At 41.1% G+C, this 20,652-nt stretch overlaps 2 protein-coding genes across 3 annotated transcripts in view; both read right to left on the reverse strand.

The window, feature by feature from the left end:
- LOC111672108 (transcription factor COE1) overlaps window positions 1–2,847 on the reverse strand; it is an 88,884-nt gene extending 86,037 nt beyond the window's left edge. For both annotated transcript variants that reach the window (XM_023429405.2, XM_023429403.2), the window contains exons 1-3: window positions 2,088–2,847; window positions 1,168–1,324; window positions 329–392 (exon numbers count right to left, since the gene is read on the reverse strand). In XM_023429405.2, the coding sequence (XP_023285173.1) occupies window positions 329–392; window positions 1,168–1,324; window positions 2,088–2,218 (352 nt within the window). In that variant the 5' untranslated portion in view covers window positions 2,219–2,847. The remainder of the gene's footprint in view (window positions 1–328; window positions 393–1,167; window positions 1,325–2,087) is intronic.
- A 2,368-nt stretch (window positions 2,848–5,215) lies between these two features.
- Window positions 5,216–20,297, reverse strand: LOC111672135 (RING finger protein 145). The gene is made up of 12 exons (XM_023429455.2): window positions 20,162–20,297; window positions 16,696–16,947; window positions 14,863–14,971; window positions 13,360–13,451; window positions 12,470–12,705; window positions 12,115–12,290; window positions 11,665–11,805; window positions 11,360–11,542; window positions 10,735–10,882; window positions 10,366–10,488; window positions 9,997–10,230; window positions 5,216–9,862 (listed from the first exon to the last, which is right to left on the reverse strand). The coding sequence occupies exons 2-12, from the start codon at window positions 16,877–16,879 to the stop codon at window positions 9,185–9,187; spliced, it is 2,304 nt and encodes a 767-aa protein (XP_023285223.1). The 5' UTR covers window positions 16,880–16,947; window positions 20,162–20,297; the 3' UTR covers window positions 5,216–9,184.
- Between the last annotated feature and the right edge of the window lie 355 nt (window positions 20,298–20,652).

Consider the following 20,652-nt stretch of genomic DNA (forward strand, 5'->3'; position numbering starts at 1 on the left):
ACTAATTTTGCGTACAGTGACGGTGATAAAGCCACAAAGCTGGTACTAATCGCCTGCAGCAGCTGCTCTGTAATAGTGACATTTATCCAGAAATCAGTCAAATTACACATCAGTGAAACATCACACTGCAGCTTCTGTGACATGAACAAGTTGTGGCAGCCTGTTGGCCCTCTGCTGCACAATAAATCTAAAATATATATATATATCAGCTTATCCCATGTGTGCATATTCTGTTAGTGCAGGTGCAAACAGCCCATCAAGCTGATTTAGTGAAATTTATTATAATAAGTGTAGGAGTGTGTGTTTGTGTGACAGGCTCCTCACTCACCGTTACTGTAAAGAAGCTGCAGCCGATAATGAATCCCGTTATTGGTCTTCTCTCCGCTCGTCTCCTTAACACACACACAACAAACACTGAGCTGATTATTGAAAATATTAGGATTTTTTTTTTTTTTTTTTTTTTTTAAAGCATCTCTGTTGCACATTCAGGCCTGTGAATTGTACAGAATACACCCAAGAAGTAATTGAATTCTTCACACCGGTCATTCATTAAATAAACATGACATTTATGTTCACAGCGGACATATTAAAGCGGGGCAGCCCCTGTAATTTCTCCATGTGTAATCACGGTGTTATTGTGGCTTTTTAATTCCTCTGTAATTACTGGTTGTGTTTGCAGGGCAAATAAATCCAATGCTAAATTCTCCCGCTGCATTTCATCTCATTTAAACGGTGTCATAATTGATGAGGAGAGAGGTCGGCCCGCCGTTGTTTATACAGAACAAGTGGATGTGTTGAATTGAGCCGTAAATTAAAAAACTATTTCAACGTGGAAAGAGATTTTTTATTTGTCAAATGCACAAATGAATCGAAGGAGGTTTTACAGTTACAGCACGTGTTATATATTGCCTTTTATCTGGGTCTCTTACACTTATTATAAATTGTCAATAATAAAAATAAAAAATATGTTGATAATAAAATAAACAATAATAATAAAATGATAAGTTTAGTTCTTTTAAATGTTTCAAATGTGTTATTAAACATTGACATCAGTAATGTCACACGCAACAATGGAATATTCAGGCCTTTAAAAATTTAAATAGTAATTAATGTTCCGGGTTATTAAATCTAGAAATGAATCAAAGCACCGTGAGTTTCTGCACCGACCTTCTCCTTCTCGATGAAGTCCACGAAGTTGGTCCTCTCGATCTCCACCGGCTGACCCTGCCGGTCGTACAGAGCCAGGACGAAGTGGAAGAAGTTGGACTTCCGCAGGTTGGAGGGCGGCTGCTTCTCAAAGTGAGCCCGGGCCAGACCCACTCCACTGCGGACACACAGGCGTGAGCGAGTCGGTGTTAGAACAGTGGAGAGGCTGTAAAGTTTTGACTTTGTATAAAGATAACAGCGAGAGTGAATGCAGTGTGTGCACATTTTTAATTTGCTTTGAATGACGTTTTAAGGCTGATATTTAACATGTTTATTAAGATATGATTATCAAGAGAGGCCGGTTTATCAAAATTTAAATATTATTTACATTTTCTGAAATTAGAAGCAGATTTGTTTTTTTTTTACTGGAGGTCGTTCTTCATGATAATGTGTGACAGGAGCTCAAAATGTATACATCACTGACTCTGTGGGACAAGAGGAGAATTTTATTCCCCTTGAAAACAACTGAGATTGTTTAGAAAAGACAGGTGATGGACCGATTTTTCTTTTCCTCATTTAAACCCAAAACAAAAGCCAAGTTTTATTTATTTGTTCTTTTAGTTTCATGTTCATTAAACTCAGAACTGTGGGAAAAGGCGGTGTAGAAATGTAACTGTTTAGCCATGAATTGTTGAGTGTGTTGTCTTAAAATTAGTCAAACCAATGTGTTATTCTCTTAATTATTCTCTTAAGAGAATCTAAATTTCCCAAATGATCATAGAAGCAGTTAAATCCAAATCTCTTCCTCCGGACAGCAGCTTCTGTTTCTCCCCATGTCCTGCACAGGCTGCTGCAAAGGTCCTGACAGAAATATCCCCTTGTTCCCACGTTTTTTGGTAAATGGAAGGTGGTAGCGTCTCCTCCAGCCGGGCAGAGCTCACCTTTGGGCGGCCGTGTTGGCGTCCAGCACGCCGCCCCCCTGCATCCAGCCCCGGACAGCGTTCATTCCTCCCAGCGGCTCCTCCTTCAGGCTGCTGCCGCTTCTCTGGATGCTCTCCTGGATCCCAAACATGAACAAACCTCCGTAGTTTAGTGCCTGTGCCTCTTTTCTTCCCTCGTGTCTCTCCCACGCCTCGCTGTGCACTTGTTCTCCTGATCTCTCACTCTGATTTTCAGGCAGAGTAACGTGGGTGCGCTCTTTGCTGCTGCTGCTGCTGCTGCGTGCGCTTCGCTGGAAACCAAGCGGTGAACTCTTTAATTCCTTTAATTCTAGTCCTGGGGAGGGAGTGGGCGCTTAAAACGGAGGGGGGATCATATCGGAACAGTAAGATCCAAAAATGCCAGTCACTTAAAAACACGGGTATAAATCGCCAGAGGGACGCCAGGAAGCGGACTGACCCAGCGTGGAAAGGTGCGAAAAAGACACTCCTGGCGCGCTCGGAGATCCACACTTGAAGCTGTCACAGAGAAAAGAGAGATCAACTAGCACCTAGATCAGATGTCATCATTGTCTGACACTTCTCTCTTCCTCTTTTCGCTCTTCTGCTTTCTCTTCTCGTCCCTCGGCCCACTGGTCCGGGACGTGTGTTGAGGTCCAGAGCAGCGCTGCTTCCTGCGGATGACTCCCGAGCTCTCTCGCCACTCCGCGCTCTCTCTCTCTCTCTCTGAGGAAAACGCTTTGTGACTCTTCCCAGAGGACTCTCTCTCTCTCTCTCTCTCTCTCACTCTCTCTCTCTGAGAACCAAACACGGGTTTCTCCCGCCCCGCGGGGAAGAAGGGAGAGGGAGCCAGTGATGGGAAGGGAGAGGGGAGGGGACCGGAGGAGAGGAGGGGAGGGGACAGGAGAGGGAGAGGGAGAGGGAGAGGAGACGCCCCCAAACAAAGACGGGAGTGGAGACTGGTCCTCCTCATGCAGCGGCAACGGAGCCCCTCTCCTCCGCTCTGCCCCCGCTGTCCTCCGCTGTCCTGGCCCGGTAACCGCTCTGTCCTTGTTCAAGGGATTTTACAAAAACGATTCAGGGGTGAAAACGCTTCTATGTAAACGTGATAAATTCATGTGCGCACAATAACAGGGCTGAAAAACGACCGGGAAAGTTTCTCCCTGTACAGATGGGCTGCAGACTGACGCTCATTCACCTGGAATGAGTAGAAAACCCTCATGTCTCTGCACATCTACTTTTACTTAGGGCCTACCAACAGCAACATAAATGGAAATATTAAATAGGGCGGGAAATGACTTCTGAAGTATGAGGCCTTTAATGCATAAAAAATATTTTATCATTTCTAATTTTTATTAATAAAACAAATCTCTCATTTTTATCACATTAACCAAATTAGCCTTTTGCTCTCTGCGCCGCTCGACGAAGAGTTGACTGGAAAACAACAGTGGAGCCATCATACAGTCTGTTGGGCCCATTAGACTATTTAATCCGCAGACACTTGGTGAATGTGAGGTGAAACCTCAGCCTGTACATTTAGATCTCTGTTTTATTTAAAGCGGCTGGTTGGGTTCAATTATAAAAGCCATATTTCACCGTCACAACATGTCCCTGCTCCCCATTGTCTTCCGTAGGCTCCATTATTGCAGGCTGCAGCGCCGCAAGACACACAAACTAAAGTGACAATAACAATAATTAGCTCAAAATAACAATGAACATAATTGAGGATAATTGCTACCAGATTTCGCTGCTTTGTCTCAGCCTCCAGCACCATCTGTTATTTGAAACTATTTATCACAGCGCCGAGAGGGGATCCAAAACAAAATACAAATATTAACAGATAATTCACTGAAGTCCTTTTTTCCTTTTTTTTTTTCTCTTGAATAAAGCGACAACGTATTGATCCATCGAGGTGCAAAAGGTCAACAACTTTTATATTATTCAGCTGGCTGTGGAAATGACTGGCAGGACGAACTGGCGCCGTTCCAGGCTTTAATTCCCAGAGGTTATTGAAAAACGCTCTTGACCTTGATTATGGAGAATAAGAGTCTTTTATGCTCCAGTTTCCTGCTTATAGAAGGAAAGAGAGAGAGACAGACAGTGGCGGATCAGCCCATATAGGATTTAAGCAAGTTCACAGCTGAGGGAAGAAACGGTCCACGTGAATGGAGGAGTTTGGTGCTTGGATCGATGGGAGAGGGTTTGTCGAAAAATATTAAAGGAAAAGATGAATCTCTGCATCTTAACTCAAACTAAAATTTAAAGCTTACAATTTAATTTAAGGAAATTAAAGTTGATTGTCTTAAAAAATAAAAGCATACAATTTTATAATTATTCAAAATATCCAATCTATCTGCAAGAACTGTTAGGGAGGGATATTATCCACGTATGAGCACCCTGAAGTTTGTTTTAATTTGGTCAAATTCAGCATTGAACACCGGCTAAAATAACTCTCCCTCCCAATAGAATTATTATATAATACAAAGCTGTAATAGTCTCGTAAAGAACAAATGAACCGCGGATAAAAAGGCCACTTTAAAGTTGAATTAAACATCACATAAGGCATAATTTAACCTACATGAATATTAAAATAACATTTCAAAAATCACAAGAAATAATAAGAAGCTGAAATATAATTAAGGACCCTAATAAAGCAGAAAGAAACACGAGCCAAACAAGAGCCCTTTGAAGAACAGGAGCAACATGGCAGATTAAAGAGAAACACATCATGTCCGAGACAAACCCGCCACAACTCACTGTTGTGCGCAGTGACTCCCTGCAGCACTGTGACAGAAATAGTCCTCGGTGTGTGTCTCTCTCTCCAGCGGTGGTTCGTCTCCTGGATCGGCTCCCACTCTGTCTTAAGAAATACAACAGCGCCATCATGTGTCTGACCGGTGCAACTACAGGGGAACTCGTGCACCTGACCCATCATCAACAGTATCATCAATATATATCATATATGGCGTGTTATTGTAATTATAATAATTTACAAGTTGAAATTTAAAAATACTAGGACTACAACTACTTCTCTAAATAACAATAATAGTGATAGATTTCACACTTGACGAGCCTACTGCACTTTTAATATACTGTAAAAAGAAGAATCTTAATCAAATAAATGCAGGGTCTAGAGTGGATGGTTCATTTTATTTCTGACATTCAATTTTTGTAAAATAACCAAGGCAATGCCAGGCATAGAATCCAAAACCAACCGTGGAGAAGGTTAACAGAATACAACTGGCATTCAGAGTCAGGTTTTACAGAGCAAGGTCCTAAATCTGTGTGGAAAAACTTATCAGACAAAATAAAAATAAAAAGAGAATCTAAATTCTGTAGGGAGTCTCAGTATGAGCAGCCCAGAACACAATCAGGCTCTTTTGAGGTAAATCTCAACACATCTGTCAGCCAGAGGCGACAGTACCGGACAGCAGTGCTAACTGTTTCCTTTTCTAAAACGCATCAGAAAATAAACACGTGGTCAGAGCACTACATGGCAGCTATAGATTCCATTTCCATATTTGCTTACATGTCCAACATAATAGTTATGATTTTGCAAAGCACTGTAGTAAATTGAGTCTCAGAAACATCTGGATTTCAGGGACTTTAACAATCCCACTGATCATATGTATTCATCTCCAGCAATTTCAGTGGAAAAAAATGTCAAATTAAACTACATGTCTGGTAGTAGTAACATTTCAGTATGACAAATATTAGGATGCTGAGGACACACTGGCAACTTGCAAGTCAATAAGAAAAAAAAAGAAAAGAAAAAAAAAAAAAAGCTCCGGACAGGGGGGAGGGGGAAAATGCAAAATTGATGTTGCTCAGCGTGAGGAGCAGCAGTGAAGGCTTGATGCATTTGTTTGGCACTTAAGCTCACAGACAAATAGCCTAAACAGGCACTGATGCATTTTACATGTAGTCAGTCCCACAGCTGAAATCTCAGAGATGTGCTGGAATGCAAATAATGCATTTAAAGATTCAAAATAAAATACTGAGTGTCCATAAGATTTCTCTAGGTATCAAATGGATAGGTTATATAATCAAATATTAGATACTGAGTTTAGATTATTGTAAAACATTTGATGTGAAACTGTCCCAGACAGTATTTATGAAAAAAAAAAGAAAGAAAGAAAAAAAGTCACAGTTCAGAGGCTGGAGAGAGACTGCAACAACTGCAATGTCTCCAACATGGAGTATAAACTTAGCAAATACATGTGGAATCAACAGCTGACAGGCTTCTCTGCCAGTTATTTATCACTTACTACAGCAATGCAAATCCACGTACAGTTGCCAATGACATCCGCATGTGGAGCATTTGACATTTTATCCTGCAGGTAACCTCTCTGCACGATACCATTCAAAAACTCCACCATGAAACCCAAATGTGTATGAAGCAGTTCAAATCTTTGTAACCATTTCAAGTGCTTTGTTTAAATCAAAGTCTAAGGAATGGAGCTAATAATAAAAATATGAAGTCGTTCAAGAATACAGAAAGTCCTAATGTTCACCTTTCAGAGGAACATGTGCAAAATACATCAAACTCTACATTTCATCTCTTTAAAAAAAACAAAAAAACAACAAAAAAAAAAAAACACAAACAGTTAAACAGCATTGGCCAGGTTTGATCCTACATTGATCATGTATTCATTCTCAGCCCCACAGCCAATGCTTCCCAATGTCAAGAATAAAGTCATTCATAGTATAAGACCTTTAGTAATAGTGGTATTAAGTAATACTGTTGAGGGTTAACTAGTGCATCTCCTGTCCATCTGCGCCATGCTGATCCCACTCCTAACAGTAGAGGGCACTGGAGTGATCACACCAGCTTGGGGACGCGTCATACAGACCGGAGAAGCAGCAACACTGGCTGGTCTCACAGATCAGAGGGCTTGATTTCTCAAAAGCTTCTTAGCCAGAGGTTTTGTCTCTGTTCACAGGCAAGTAAAGAAACAAAGAACACTGAACCGCTGGGAAGCTTTGGAAAACTCAAGCCCTGATCTTGTTTATATAACAACACTCCTCTGGTTTAATATAGATGCCATACAGAGCAACATTTATATACATTACACACAAACAGATTGGGCTGTTTCCTTGTACCACAAACACATCAGAGGGTATTTGGTTGCTGACAGCCACAGAACAGCTTTGGAGCATTGCTAGTATAAATGACATTAGTGCAAATGCAACTCAAAGAAAAGAAAGAAATGGCAGAAATACATTGGTAGCAAGGTTAGAACACATTGGGGACAACAAACAAATGCTATGGTAACAGTGGCAGCGTGCAAGCTCTACATATAAGCGTGCATCAGGACTTAGCATTCTGAAGATTTAGTCTTTCATTTAAACACTCAGACTTTTCAACACACACACACACACACACACACACACACACTTCTCACCAGCCTGTCCCATTTGCTAAACACAGGCGCTGACTGAGTGTGTGAGTGTGTGTGTGCATGCGTGCTAGCATGTGTGGAAAAAAAAATAAACAAAAAGCAAAGCTATCAAACGGCTCAATTTGCTGGTAGTAACATTTCATGGAGTGAAGTGACTGAGCAGCAGGATAATGATGGTCTTAGAAAACACAGCAGGGTGCTTAGGTGTGATTGGATGGAGCGAGGTGATTGGCTCCTGCTGTGAAAGAGCCTCAACAATTGCAGGACCCAAGGCAAACTTGGGATGGACTGGTTCAGCGGGGAGAAAGAGCGCGGATGAGTACCATGAATGAAGTGAGGCCAACGACAAATATAAGTTCGGGCTCCTCGCCGGCTCAGTGGGCAAAGTTACACTCCACATTTTCACAATGCTGCCGGTTCAAATACAAACTGTGGCCTCTGTTACATTTTATCTACCTCCTCTGTCTTTCCCCTCCCCTGTTTTCAGTCCATCTGCACTGCATGCTATCCAATAGAGCAATAATGTAAAAATTACCTTAAAAATAACATCTCTTCAACAATAATACAAAAGTTTGGCGATGAGGAGTACAACTGTTTTTGCTGGGACCAGCCAAACAAGTTCGATTCAAATATTGAAGCAGTATAATAGAGAAAGATTGACACGTGAAATGAATTAGACTTACTCCATGTGAACCCATTGATTTGTTCACACTGCAACACTTGACTAGACCCCACCATGTATCCTCTGCTTAGCACCAGGCTTCAGGTCATGTGATGGCCTCAAGAAACAACATTCAGTCTGTTAGTGCTTAGTATTCATTAATACAAATAACTCCTGTCATCCAACAGTGAAAACCAAAACTCTTTATCAAAACTGATGGAGAAATCTGTAGACTTTATGAAATGTTAAGACTTTGTCACTGTTTAAAATGCAACCATCACTTATCGATAGTCTATCAAGGCTCTCCAAACCTCTGACCCATTCCTCATGAGATCATGGCACATACAGGACTACAGCGAAAAACCCAAACACTATGACATGTAGAGCAATGAGAGTGAATCTGCACAAACAAAAGGCAGGATGTGGGAGCAACCATCACATGAAAAGTCTGGGATTGAAATGAGAAGGACAAAGCATGTTTTTTTTGTTTTTTTTTTTAGAAACGTCAATGTGTGTGTCATAGCAATGTAAAAATCTGGGAAAGAGCAAAAATAAATGTTCAGTTTCATTCGGGATTTCACATTTCGTGGACATGATATAGACCTCCCAGTTGTTTTTGAGATGAGATTACTGCTTTCACCTTTTTGCATTGAGTTTAAACCCCCAGCCCCAAAAAAGAAAGAAAAAAAAAAAAAAAAAAAAAAAAAAAAAAACAACATGAGAAAAGTTATGCCCACTGTGATGAAATCATTGCTGGCATGAGTCAAACTCAGACACATTTAGATTAACTGTTCCAAGAGAATTGCCTTAAAATGGCAACATATTGTGACATTGGAATCATCTGTAATTTTTCTTAATGCTGAGTGATGAATATCTGCTTAGAGATTGTTCTAGATTTTTTCTCTCAAAATGGATATGAAGGGGTTTGGAGATGAATTTATGACATGATGGCCAACTGCTAGAATATAGGCAGATGGAGTATTTAAATGTTGTGTTTATATGTGCATGCATGTATGTTCTGTGTGTTACGAAGGGGTTCAGAGGCTGTGCAGAGGAGGAGACTGTTCCTCAGAGGGGTAAGTGGGCTGGTCAGGCTGTGATGATGGAACAGAAGATGACTCCTGGCTGTCCGCTGGGGAGGCTGGATTAAACTCAGGTTCAGCAGGGGTTATCTCTGCCTGGGCCTGTTGCTGTGAGGACGAGTGGTGAGAGATGCAAGGGATGGAGGTGTGAGAGAAAGATGGAGAGGGGGGTGTGTCCAACGTGTCAGAGGAAGAGGAGGAAGACGAAGAGGGGTGATCTGTGGGCGACTGGTTCTGTAAAGAATCAGTCATGAGTAGGGAAGAAGGAGAAGAAGAAGCTATTTGAGTCTTGACAAGGTGCTGGGGAGCAGTGGGCACACAAGATGAAGAGGAAGACGTTTCTCCAGCTGGCATGTCAGGTCCTTTTCCTCGTTCCTGCTCTCCTCTTTCCTCCTCCCTCCCATCATCTGGAAGAGCGCCATCGTTCTCCTTATTCTTGGCTGCAGCTTCTTCCTGCCCTGCAGGGCTCTGATTGGCTGCAGGGGCGTCTTGGTTGGGGACGCTAGCAGCTGTTGATTGGCTCTTGAGTTGCGAGTGGCAAAGAGGACAGGTCTCCTGGACATAGAGCCATTTCTTCAGACAGCCAGCGTGGAAGAAATGACTGCATGGAGTTATCACAGCTGTGTTCATGTCCTGGAAGGAATTAGTACAAAAACACATGTTTCATTTATTTCAAAACCACTTGTCAATGATAACATGCATCAAATAAAATTTTACATTGGCCTAGCTTTAACTCGAACCCCTCCAATTAGTTCTTCAGCTCATACCTGGTAGCAGATGGCACAGATGTCGTTGTACTGTTCCAGCTGTGTGTTGCTGGCTGTGGGGAGGCTTTTGATCTTGTTTACAGCATCTCTCCTGAGCAGGAAGCTCTGCCAGCCCAGCTGGGCTCTGAGCCAGACGTTGTAGTACGAGTGGACCAGGATGATGGTGCTTCCCATCACACTCCACTCCCCGAACACCGTCTCCGACACGCCATAGCACACCACACACACTGCAACCTGGCAAAGGAGGAAATCAGTGACAGTGAGGCAGAGATTGAGACCATATCATATGACACTGTCAATGTCACATGCTGCCTTCTCACTTATGCTCACTTAATACTGTATATGGTGTTTGCGTGTGTGGACACTTGCCAGGAATTCCAGCAATCGATAAGTCCCATTGACACAGTAGATAACTTCATCCATGTTCTCTACTGGAGCCTTACGAAACTCCTCCACCATGAAGAGAACGTAGATCAGAAGAGTGCCAAGAACCTGGGGGTGACAGAGGAAAAGTGTTTGGATGCAATTCAATAATTAAATCACAAAATGTTAAAAGCTTCACATTTTGGCACAGCAGATAAAACTGTTTTAAAAGCTGGATTTCAGCAAAATTAGTAATTACATTCATTGTTTTTTAATGTTCTAAAATAGTTCAATCAAAACCAACAGTACTGTGCAACGGTATTGTGCGTATATGTTCTGTATGTGTGCATGAGCTGTTATGTGCTTGTGTGTTACCTGCAGTGAGGTGAGGATGGACGAGGAGATGATGATGAGAAGCCAAAAGTCCATGTGGAAGAACTGACAGATCATATAGGCCATGTAGGCTGGAAAGATCAGCAGGAACAGACACAGAGACACCGCTCGGAAGTGCTTCCACAAACTCCTGAAGGACAGACAGGGGAGAGAATAAAAATGAAGACGATCTGCTTTATCTGTGCTGATGTGAGCAATCCTCTTGCACATATTCAGTCAGGGCACTTTTACATGCTCTTTGAGCTAATCTTAAACACACATTAGAGTATTTGGTCCAAAAGCCAAACCACTTCTTCAAGTTTTGTCCATATCAAGTTAGTTGTGTCTGAGATATTATGTGACAGGAGAATGAACAAGTTGATATGTAGATACCAGTTTATTTTATACCCGATTCATTTCCAAGTTCCCTCACACAAAGTTTAAACAAAATTTAGATTTTACTGACTTACCACTTTTTGATTTTAATTGGCACTTGCCATTTTTAACAGCATACATTTATTTTTTAATTAATCAAAATACATTTTAAGGTTCTTAACAATAAAAGCCAAAGAAAAAATTATATAAGTAAAATAAAATAAAAACTAGGCCTATGATAAATTTATCGTACTTGTCTCTGGATGCTCCCAGAGCCAGGACTATGGGGTCTGCTATCTCCAACATGGACTGCAGGATGGAAGCAACAACAATGAAGAGGATGATGGAGAGGAGGAAGGCTCGGTGGATGACCTGCAGCTCGATGAGGCCAGTCTGGACAGCAAGGATCAGCAGGGTGATGCCTTCCGTCATCCCCCTGCACAGACAGACCAAAAACCAAACCCCAGAAGTTATTAAAAGCAGAAATACATACCAACTGACACCATCAGCACATAGCACCTGACACACGTGCACATACAGACATACACACTGACTGACCTGTGCATGGTGTTGTCATTCATAAAGGCTCTGTAGCCTTGCAGGTAGAACTTGCAGAGTGTGAGGACCCCCAGAGCGATAAAGGAGACAGTAAAAACCAGACCCAGCAGGGAGTACGGTGTACTACAGCATTCTGCAATACTGGGAAGAGGAAGGGAGGACAGAGCATGTGAGAGGAGGAGAAAGGTGAAGGTGAAGCTTCTAGGCAACTTAATTGAGCAGAAAACATGGAAATCATTTCCTCTGTGTTACATGGAGCTTTTGCTGGATGGTAAGACTATTATATTGTGCCGTCAGGCTATGAAGCAGATACAGCAGGATACATGATTATTTGCTCAAGGCAAATTCAAAAAAATCATAGTCCTATGATGCACTGGTCTGACTCATATAAGAGTCTGTGAGGTACAATCTATGATGTTCCTCACAGCTTAACCAGTGCTATGGCCTTACCTGGTAAGAAAGAGGAAAAGGAGCCTCTCCCTTGAGGTAGGCTGGTCTCTGGTGCTGAAGTAGGAGTAGATCTGCAGAGCAAAAAGCAGCAGCCAGAAACACATGAAGAGAACAGGAAGGACCAGTTGGTTCCATAGAGACATGCCCAAAGCTAGCAGCCCATACACCTCCACCACCTGGGGACAGAGAGCAATAGATACAGAGATAGAAATGAGGAGAGATGGAGGTAATTGGGACAAAGACAGAACACCATAAATATTACATATAAGGAAATCCCTCAGGACTACTATAGCTGAAATCCTGTAATAAAAACTGAAAAAGCTTGCAACATTAGACCACATTAATAGTTTATTACCTGAGCCAGCTCCCTGTAGGCCGTCTTAGCCAGGTTATATGGTACCAGTAAGTTAGAAGCCAGGAAGTAAATGACCTCCAGGCCAGTGAAGATCATGGAGAACTTATTGATGAAGACAATGGTCTCCAGTGGAACCAGACACAGTCTGGCCACCAAAGGGAGAAGGTGAGCAGAGAAAAGCCAAATCCTCTTGGTCTGCATCACACAGGAACAAAGCGTACACACCACCAGCTGACCTGAAAGAGGATGCACGTACACACATGATTCATGCTGATGTATCATTTGTAATTCTTGTCTAATTAAAAGACCTCCTGTGAGAATATTTATGTATCTTTTTCTAAAGTGGTGACAATATGAGACCACTTGTGTATTTAGTAGCTTTAATCTCCACCTCTCTCTACAGCAGTATCTTTGTCACTGTAACCATGTTATTTTCGCTTTCTCAGGCTTTCACTCTGCAGTGAAATCAGCACTCAGTATGGTCTATTTATAGTATAGGAGACTCCATCACTACTCTGTAGCAAGATGAAACCAGGTCCTATAGATCCAGAAACAGCAACATTTTCCATTTCAAAATGGACAGTACTGGGAGTAACAATTGGTCTCGAGTAAGATTTATGCTAAAAGTGGTTTGGTGATGTGACCTTAAAGGGACTTTTAAGTAATTCATTTTCCATACTTCTCTAAACTTCCCAGACGCATGTGCAACCAGGAAGGAGATAAGAAGAGAGAGATCATATTGAAACAGAGGAAGAGTAACCCATGTAGCTGATAAAGGAACTACTGAAGTGCATCTTCCAAACTATGTCTGGGTTTGAGCATGATGCATTCATGCCTCATCATGTATATTTTATAAACGTGTCTTCATGCATTCATGTGTAACGTTATACCTATGAGTGCCGTGGTGAATCTGTTCATGGAGAGAGGTTCCAGGTAGACCGGTCCTTCATAGCCAGACTCAAGTTCACTGCGGACGTAGTCCCTGACAAAGAGGAGTCAAAATGCTCAATTAACAGATCAAATCTTTTGTATTACAATTGATCTACAGTGCAGCTCAACCCGAAAATGTCTAGCCCTTAACATGAACTAAAACCAACTATAGCTATATGTTGCGAGTAAACTCCTTGAATAGCTCACTGAAAAAGATACAGTACATTATACTGTACAGTGACTGCTGACTAAAGCACTGGTGTCCTTGTAAATCTAATGATGATGACAAATAATTAGAGTTGACAGTATGACATAAATGCATTTTGTGTATCTGACAGACTATAACCACCCACACATTCAACTGAGTAACAGAACATGGGATAGCTACATCTAATCATGTCTCTATGTTGATGTTAATCTACGTTAGAGATGCACTGATATGGTATTTCAGAAACAAATGATCACTTATGCAATTATCAGTTAGGACTGCACCAGCTGTGGATTAGGAAGGGGCAGAGAGTTGACTGCAGGGGGAGCAGTCAAACACATTGCATTTCTGCAAGTTCATGTTCTGCTTGTTCACCAGGTGTTTTCTTAATTGCTTTCCGAACAATTTTGTTGCACATATGGAATAAGAGTGCTGTCGTTGTTGACTCAAGTAAAATATAATTTAAAGTCCATCTCCGTCTCTCTGCAGGGTTTCTGCTGATAATAAGGTCTAGCATTATTTATTAGCATAAACAAACTTATTTTAATACCTCCCAGCAGTACAATACTAATTCCTAACAATACAATTAATTAAATTCATGTAACCTGGTTCTGGATAAGCAGCAGAAAAGGGATAGATTAAATCTATGAAAAATTAGGAATTCAGTTCATTTTAAGTTGCCGCTAAATCTGTCACTCTTCCCAACTATTGTAGCTAGCAGTAATGATTGTTTGCTATGGGTTTGTTTAGGATTAAAACACCCCCCTGTCCACACAATCCACTGTCACAACAATCCCACTTTCAGTTTACAGGTCTGTAACATGTCCAGACAGCCAAACATTATTGTCTATGACAGAATAAAGAAAACATTTCAGAGGCCTTTAAAAAATAAAGGCCTGAGAACTTTTCAAGAACTGCAGATAACCTGCTCCACTGTGACCTCTGTTCTCTGAAGTTACACTGCTGTCCGCTCTGAGAGTGTGGGGAGCTCAACCCCGCCCTCATGCAAACAAGCACTGACACAGCAGAGGAGAGAAGAGAAAGAGGAAAGGCTGAGAGGCAAAAATTCCCTCTCAGAACCGGATTTTACTTGGCATCCTCGGTCCATTGCATGGTCTGCATTACTGGACGTCATTATCGGGTGGAAGCCCATTATCAAAGCTATTTGCAACAATTTAATTTTTCTACTTATCAGCCAACAATATATATTGTCTGGTGTCTGACATATCATGCAGCCTTGTCTGTGTGTGTTTACCTTGAGACTTGGTGACCAGCAAACAGCAGCAGGGCCGTAAGGACGTACAGGTAGAGTTTAACCAGGTGCTGGCGAGGCAGAGTCAGGAGCACCAAGCTCAGGATGTAACCTGCAAGGCAGTCACACGCAAACAGTCACACACAACCGATATACATAAAAAGTGAAGATATGTGCCTTTTGAAAGCATCTCTAATGCTTCTTGTTTTGCAGACTGTACCCTCTTTTCAATCACAAAAGTGATATACCGAATGTGCATGTGTGTGACAGATGTTTCTTATGTAATTGGAGGGAGCTATTTTTGACAGTCAATCAAACAGTCACTGCTGCCAATAGGCTTATCGTACAACAGTCTACTACCTAAAACCATGTCCAAAAAACTCCTCAGTGCATAGCAACAGTTACTTTGGTTTTACTGCCTCTCTCCCTCTCTCTCCCCTTTCTTTCTGTCTGTCCACCCACAGCACACATCAGCACATACCAAGCCTATTGGCTCATTAACCAACTGCAGCCAAGTCTGACAGCGCACACGCACAAACACAGACGTATAAAAACACACACAGAAAACTCAACACTATGCTTGTCGGTTTTCTTTTAGCCATTTCACACTCTGCACGTCAGACTTTGTTCTGTCAACTTCACTCTCACATCAAAGTTAGTCTTTCAGTGCTTCAGTGTCACTGGAAATACACCTGACTGGCTCCCTTTGCTGCACAGAGCTTGTTTTAAGTGTCCATGATGGGCTTTGTGGCAATCTGAAGGATCTTTAAAATACAAAATTATATTATTGTATTTTATGTTTTTAATATATAATTACATTACTATATTTTTTGCCAATTATAATGTACAGAAAGAAAAGCAGTGAAATGATGGTCAGACTCGGCAGGATAAAAATTTCAAAAAATAAAAATAAATAAATAAAAAATATTGCTTATGGTTGGAAATATCATGATATTCTGTATTATCAAATATCACCACAAGCCTCATAGATGATAGCATTGTTGACATAAGGAAAAATTGTGGTGGTGGTCCAAAAAAGGAAAAAAGAGGATTTCCACCATTACAAGGCTTGTGTATTTTAGCTCCATTGTAGAGCTGAGATACAGATCCACTGATTCCAGTCATTATTTTAGAAAACAATTTCACTTAAAATCTAAGTAAACAGTGCTCCCACTATCACAGACACTTCTCAAATTCCCAGAGTACAAATCCAGACAGTGGTGCCTCTGCTTCGGACGGCTGCTCCGGCAAACAACTGTTAGTGTCGGTATGTGAAGTAATTGAGGATCATGTCCTTGTTGCTGCACTAGTAATTACTACTACTACTACTACTACTACTACTACTACTACTACTACTACTACTACTACTACTACTACTACTAACCTACAATGCACAACCTTATGGCTTACAGCCTACCACCATGCAATATTTTGAAACTGACCAGGTTGGGTACAGAGGGCTGACAATGCCGATTGAAAAAAATAAATCATGCAAATCTAATTAAGAAAGGTAAAACCATGACAGTTGGCACTTGACCTACTGATAAAGCCAGCAGAACAGAAGCTACTTTAGCCGATAACCCCGTCAAACAGTCCAAACAAAACAACCATTGCGGGTCATGATAACTTGAGAGATAACACTGACAAACTAACGGCTACAGCTCTTTATACATGTGTTACGTTATCAAATGTGTAAAAGGCTATGCATTTTGTCAGAGCTAAGCATTTGTATAGTGTGTTTGTTTTGTGCTAATCCTCCAAGTGTTAATAAAGGGGGATTGTATTTGTATTGGAACAGCTTGTGTGTGATTGTGTGTGTGAGAAACCAACACTAACCTACGTAGTGCAGGTAAAGAGCCAGGTATTTGTACTGGAACAGGGGATTGTTGGAGAGGCTGGAACGCTGGATCTTCTGGAAGAAGGAGCTGACATCCCAGCGGTAGAGGACATCCAGCAGCATGATGCTGGGAACACGCAGTCCCACATTGAGCACCGCCTCAACGCGGTCCTTCACTGCCATGGCCTCAGCTTAACCTCTGATCGGCAGGCAGAACTGGCCACTAAGATGGGATGTTTACAGTGGGTGCACTGCGGAGAAAAAGAGGGCACAGAAAAAGATTTAATATAATGCAAGGAAGGTGGGATGCAGTTCTTTATTACAGGGGGAGGGTCACAGAAAGGCAGAGAGACAGAGGGAGTGTAGAAGGAAGCAGGCGAGACAAAGAGAAAACAAATAGATTTATATGAAGCAAGATATCACATCAGAAAAAGTGCTTTTTCATGCAGTGAGAAACGCATCTAAAAACATGCATTTCTCACTGCATGAAAAAGCACATTTTCTGACATGAATTGTTAACTATTCTAAGAACCAAAATATTTTTTTTCCCCCTCTAGTACAGCTTCACTACCTGCTAACAGAAGATATTTTCTGTATTTGGCAGATGGGTAGTGTTAAATTCCCACCATTGTAACAATTTGTATAATGTTCATTGAGCCCTTTCATATTTTAAGCTGAAGCTAAACAAACACCTACATCTACCTGCAGAGTCTTTGAAAAAAACCAACATAACTTCTCATTGTGGATGTTAAGATTATATGAGAGAGTCAAACTATACAGACGGTTTCACCTGGCTTGGAAGCTATAAAACTGATATCTCACCATTTACATTAGCCTTGTTGTAACACTGAGAACGGCCTATTAAAGAATGAACAGATGTCCATGAAATTATTCCTGGCAAATACAGTCTATAGAAGGACAAGAATTACTGATACACTTACAATGTGACGCATAAATACATTTACAGAAGTGATGTTACTGGCGACAGTTAAACCCCAGAGGGTAATGTGTACCAAGCTATACATGACTGGGGTAAATCCACTGAAATTACACTTAACATGATTTCTAAATCAGAAAAAGTGAACACTGGTCATTTTGGACTTGGTGCTACAGGTTGGTGCTGAAACTTGAGCATGCTGTTGAATGAATGCGTGCCACAACCTGTTTTTGTCTGTTTGTGCAGGGTGGATCAGGCTGATCGTTAACCAAACTAAACCCTAGTGCCAGATAAAACTAATTTTGTTTCCCCTCCTGTGTCTCTTCTCTCACTTATGAGTGTCATGTACATCTCTGCTGCTCAGACAGAAATGCAGGAAGCACGAACCTGGGAAAACAGCAAGTCTGGAAAAGGATGTAACTGCTCCAGAGGAATACCGTTCCAGTTCCAAAAGTGAGGCTATGTATGGTACAGTACACTAACAATGTTTGCTGGGACGAGAAGTGGTTAAATTAAGAATTGTTTCACCCACTATTATGATTTGCATAGTCAAATCTATCAGACAATAATCGACCTAGACTTGATTAAATGAAAATGAGTCCAGGCTTATCTGTTTGCTTTCACACACTTACCAGCTGCACAGAACTTAACATGAGCACTGCAAAGGCAACTGTGAGAATACACTGTCGCAATGTCTGTGAATTAAATATCTTAATAAGTCTGGACTGAGGCACCTCATCACATTAATGCAAAAATCTTAAACCCAATATTTCCATAAAAAAAATGTCCAGCTCATTGATTTGCAGTATTGCCCAGCTACAATGGCCTAACACTGTCAAAGATATTAAAGAGATTTATCCCTCAGTAAATAGTATGACAAAATCTCTGAAAGCTAAGATTTCTGTCACCTCAGCCTCACAGTATACTCTGTCACCAAACCACAACACTGTTTATACCTGCATGTAGAAGAGCAAATATTTATTTTTGATCCATGTTTGCCTATCTACTTACATCTATGTGACTTTGCATGAGTAAATAACATGTTCCATAACATTCGATTATTCCATAAGATCTGAGATTTACCATTATAATAAAACACATGTAACTTCCCACTTTTACAATCTAGTTATTGTGTTGGAGTCATCATCAATATTGTTGTAACATAGTACTTTATATATTGTTTATTTATTCTTATAGTAAAGATTGTAGTTCTGTATCGTATCCTTTTCGATTTCTGAATCCTGGATTCTGAATCCTAACACAGTAAACACCAAAGTGTCTTCTCAGGTATCAAAATAACTAATCAATAAAATGGATTGATTTTAAGGAATTCAAATAAATCAATCACCGTTAACCACGCTCTCCTGCGGGGGCAGCAAATGAGCTCGCGTAATTCACAGTAACAAAAAGTGAAATTTCAGGATGCAAGACAATGCCCTTTCTTTAATGCCAATGTAACTGACTCCAAACAACACAGCTCCTGTAGTCTTTACGGAAATTCTTTGTTTATAACCCTGCAATTAAGGTGCTAAACGACCTTTTCATTTGTGAGTCCACTTTGAAGAACATTTTAAAAGGGAAATCTCATTCAGGGAGCTATTTTCCAAACAAACGGGTTGAGTTTGATCATTCAACTTCAACCTTGTAATGTGGCACTTACAAGTTTCCGATATGCTTATAATGCCCAGGACAACTTCAAAGTTACCAATAGCGGAGTTCCCATCCATTAATATCCCTGTACCCCGGGACAGGATCCTGATAACTTACATAACTGTGAATTCATCACGACTATCACTGGCCAGAGTGAGATCACTTCGCAGAATCCAAGCTTATATAACGCAACCGTCTACCACTGTATTTTTATCTGTCTTAAGCCATTAACAGCTACAGGGTATGGTGTAGTAGTACTTAGTCTAAACGGGTATATTTATACCATTACTAGCTTAACTCAAACACCGGCACTACAAACGTTACGGATGAGTGAGTACTGCATCGATTGTGGTACGCCATGAACTCTAGTAACCCCTCCGTCTCGACTGAAGAAAAAGATATCTTAGCTTTGCCGCAAACACTTTGCTAACCAGACTGGTCTATATGTAACGGTGTTATATGGGACAGGCAAAGCAAATAAACAGTTTCGGTTTCTCAAGGCGAGTAGGAAATATAGCTGTAACAGTGTACGTGTTGTGGAGAGATGAAGAGCTGCAACGAGCAGGCAGCAGGCACAGTGCCAATAATTCAAGCTAACGTAGTCAGCTAGCATCGCTGTCACTTAGCTACTGTCAACAATCGAGCTCACTTCAACACAACCGGAAATAAAACATACCCGAAGAGTTAGCTCGGTCCTAACGCTGTTACTTTAGACACATCAACAATCATTCACATAACGCTAAAAGCAGATAGCTTAAAGATAGCTTTGAAGATTAGCACAAACTGTACCGCTGCTAGCAACTAAGTCCAACTGCAGGCAGGCTAACAGGCAGACTATGGCGCCCGACCAAGATTTACAAGAAAAAAACAGAACTTACACTTGAAGGACGATGTTCGAAATATGTACAACGGTTTCGGGATGCTTTTCGGGTCGGATATCGACCATCTTAACTCGGCACCGCCCGAGTTAACGGTCCTTTCGATGGAAGCGCCTCACACTCAAACGATGCGGCCCATCCGCTCATCTCACCTAGCAGCCATTATCCAAGTACCAAGAAGGATATAGTGAGCATGCGCAATATATAGTCTGTCCCATTAAAATTATAAATCTTTTGGCCCCTCACTTATTATGCCAACAGTGGAAAGTCAAGCTATTTTGATCAACTTTTGACAGGTGCAAGAAGTGGTATTACAAGCAAGAGTTGTGCATTCAAAATGATACTTGAGTACAATCACCCGACTTGTACAGATAATTACAGTATATTATAATATCTATCTACTGATATACTGGCTGATATATTATAATGTAATATATTTTTAGATTGTCAACATTGATGTATCAGTGCATAAGTTGCTATTAGCCACTGTA

Source organism: Seriola lalandi, unplaced genomic scaffold, assembly GCF_002814215.2.
Source record: "Seriola lalandi dorsalis isolate HSWRI2012SDOR001 ecotype SW California unplaced genomic scaffold, Sedor1 jcf7180002054893, whole genome shotgun sequence".
NCBI lineage: Eukaryota > Metazoa > Chordata > Actinopteri > Carangiformes > Carangidae > Seriola > Seriola lalandi.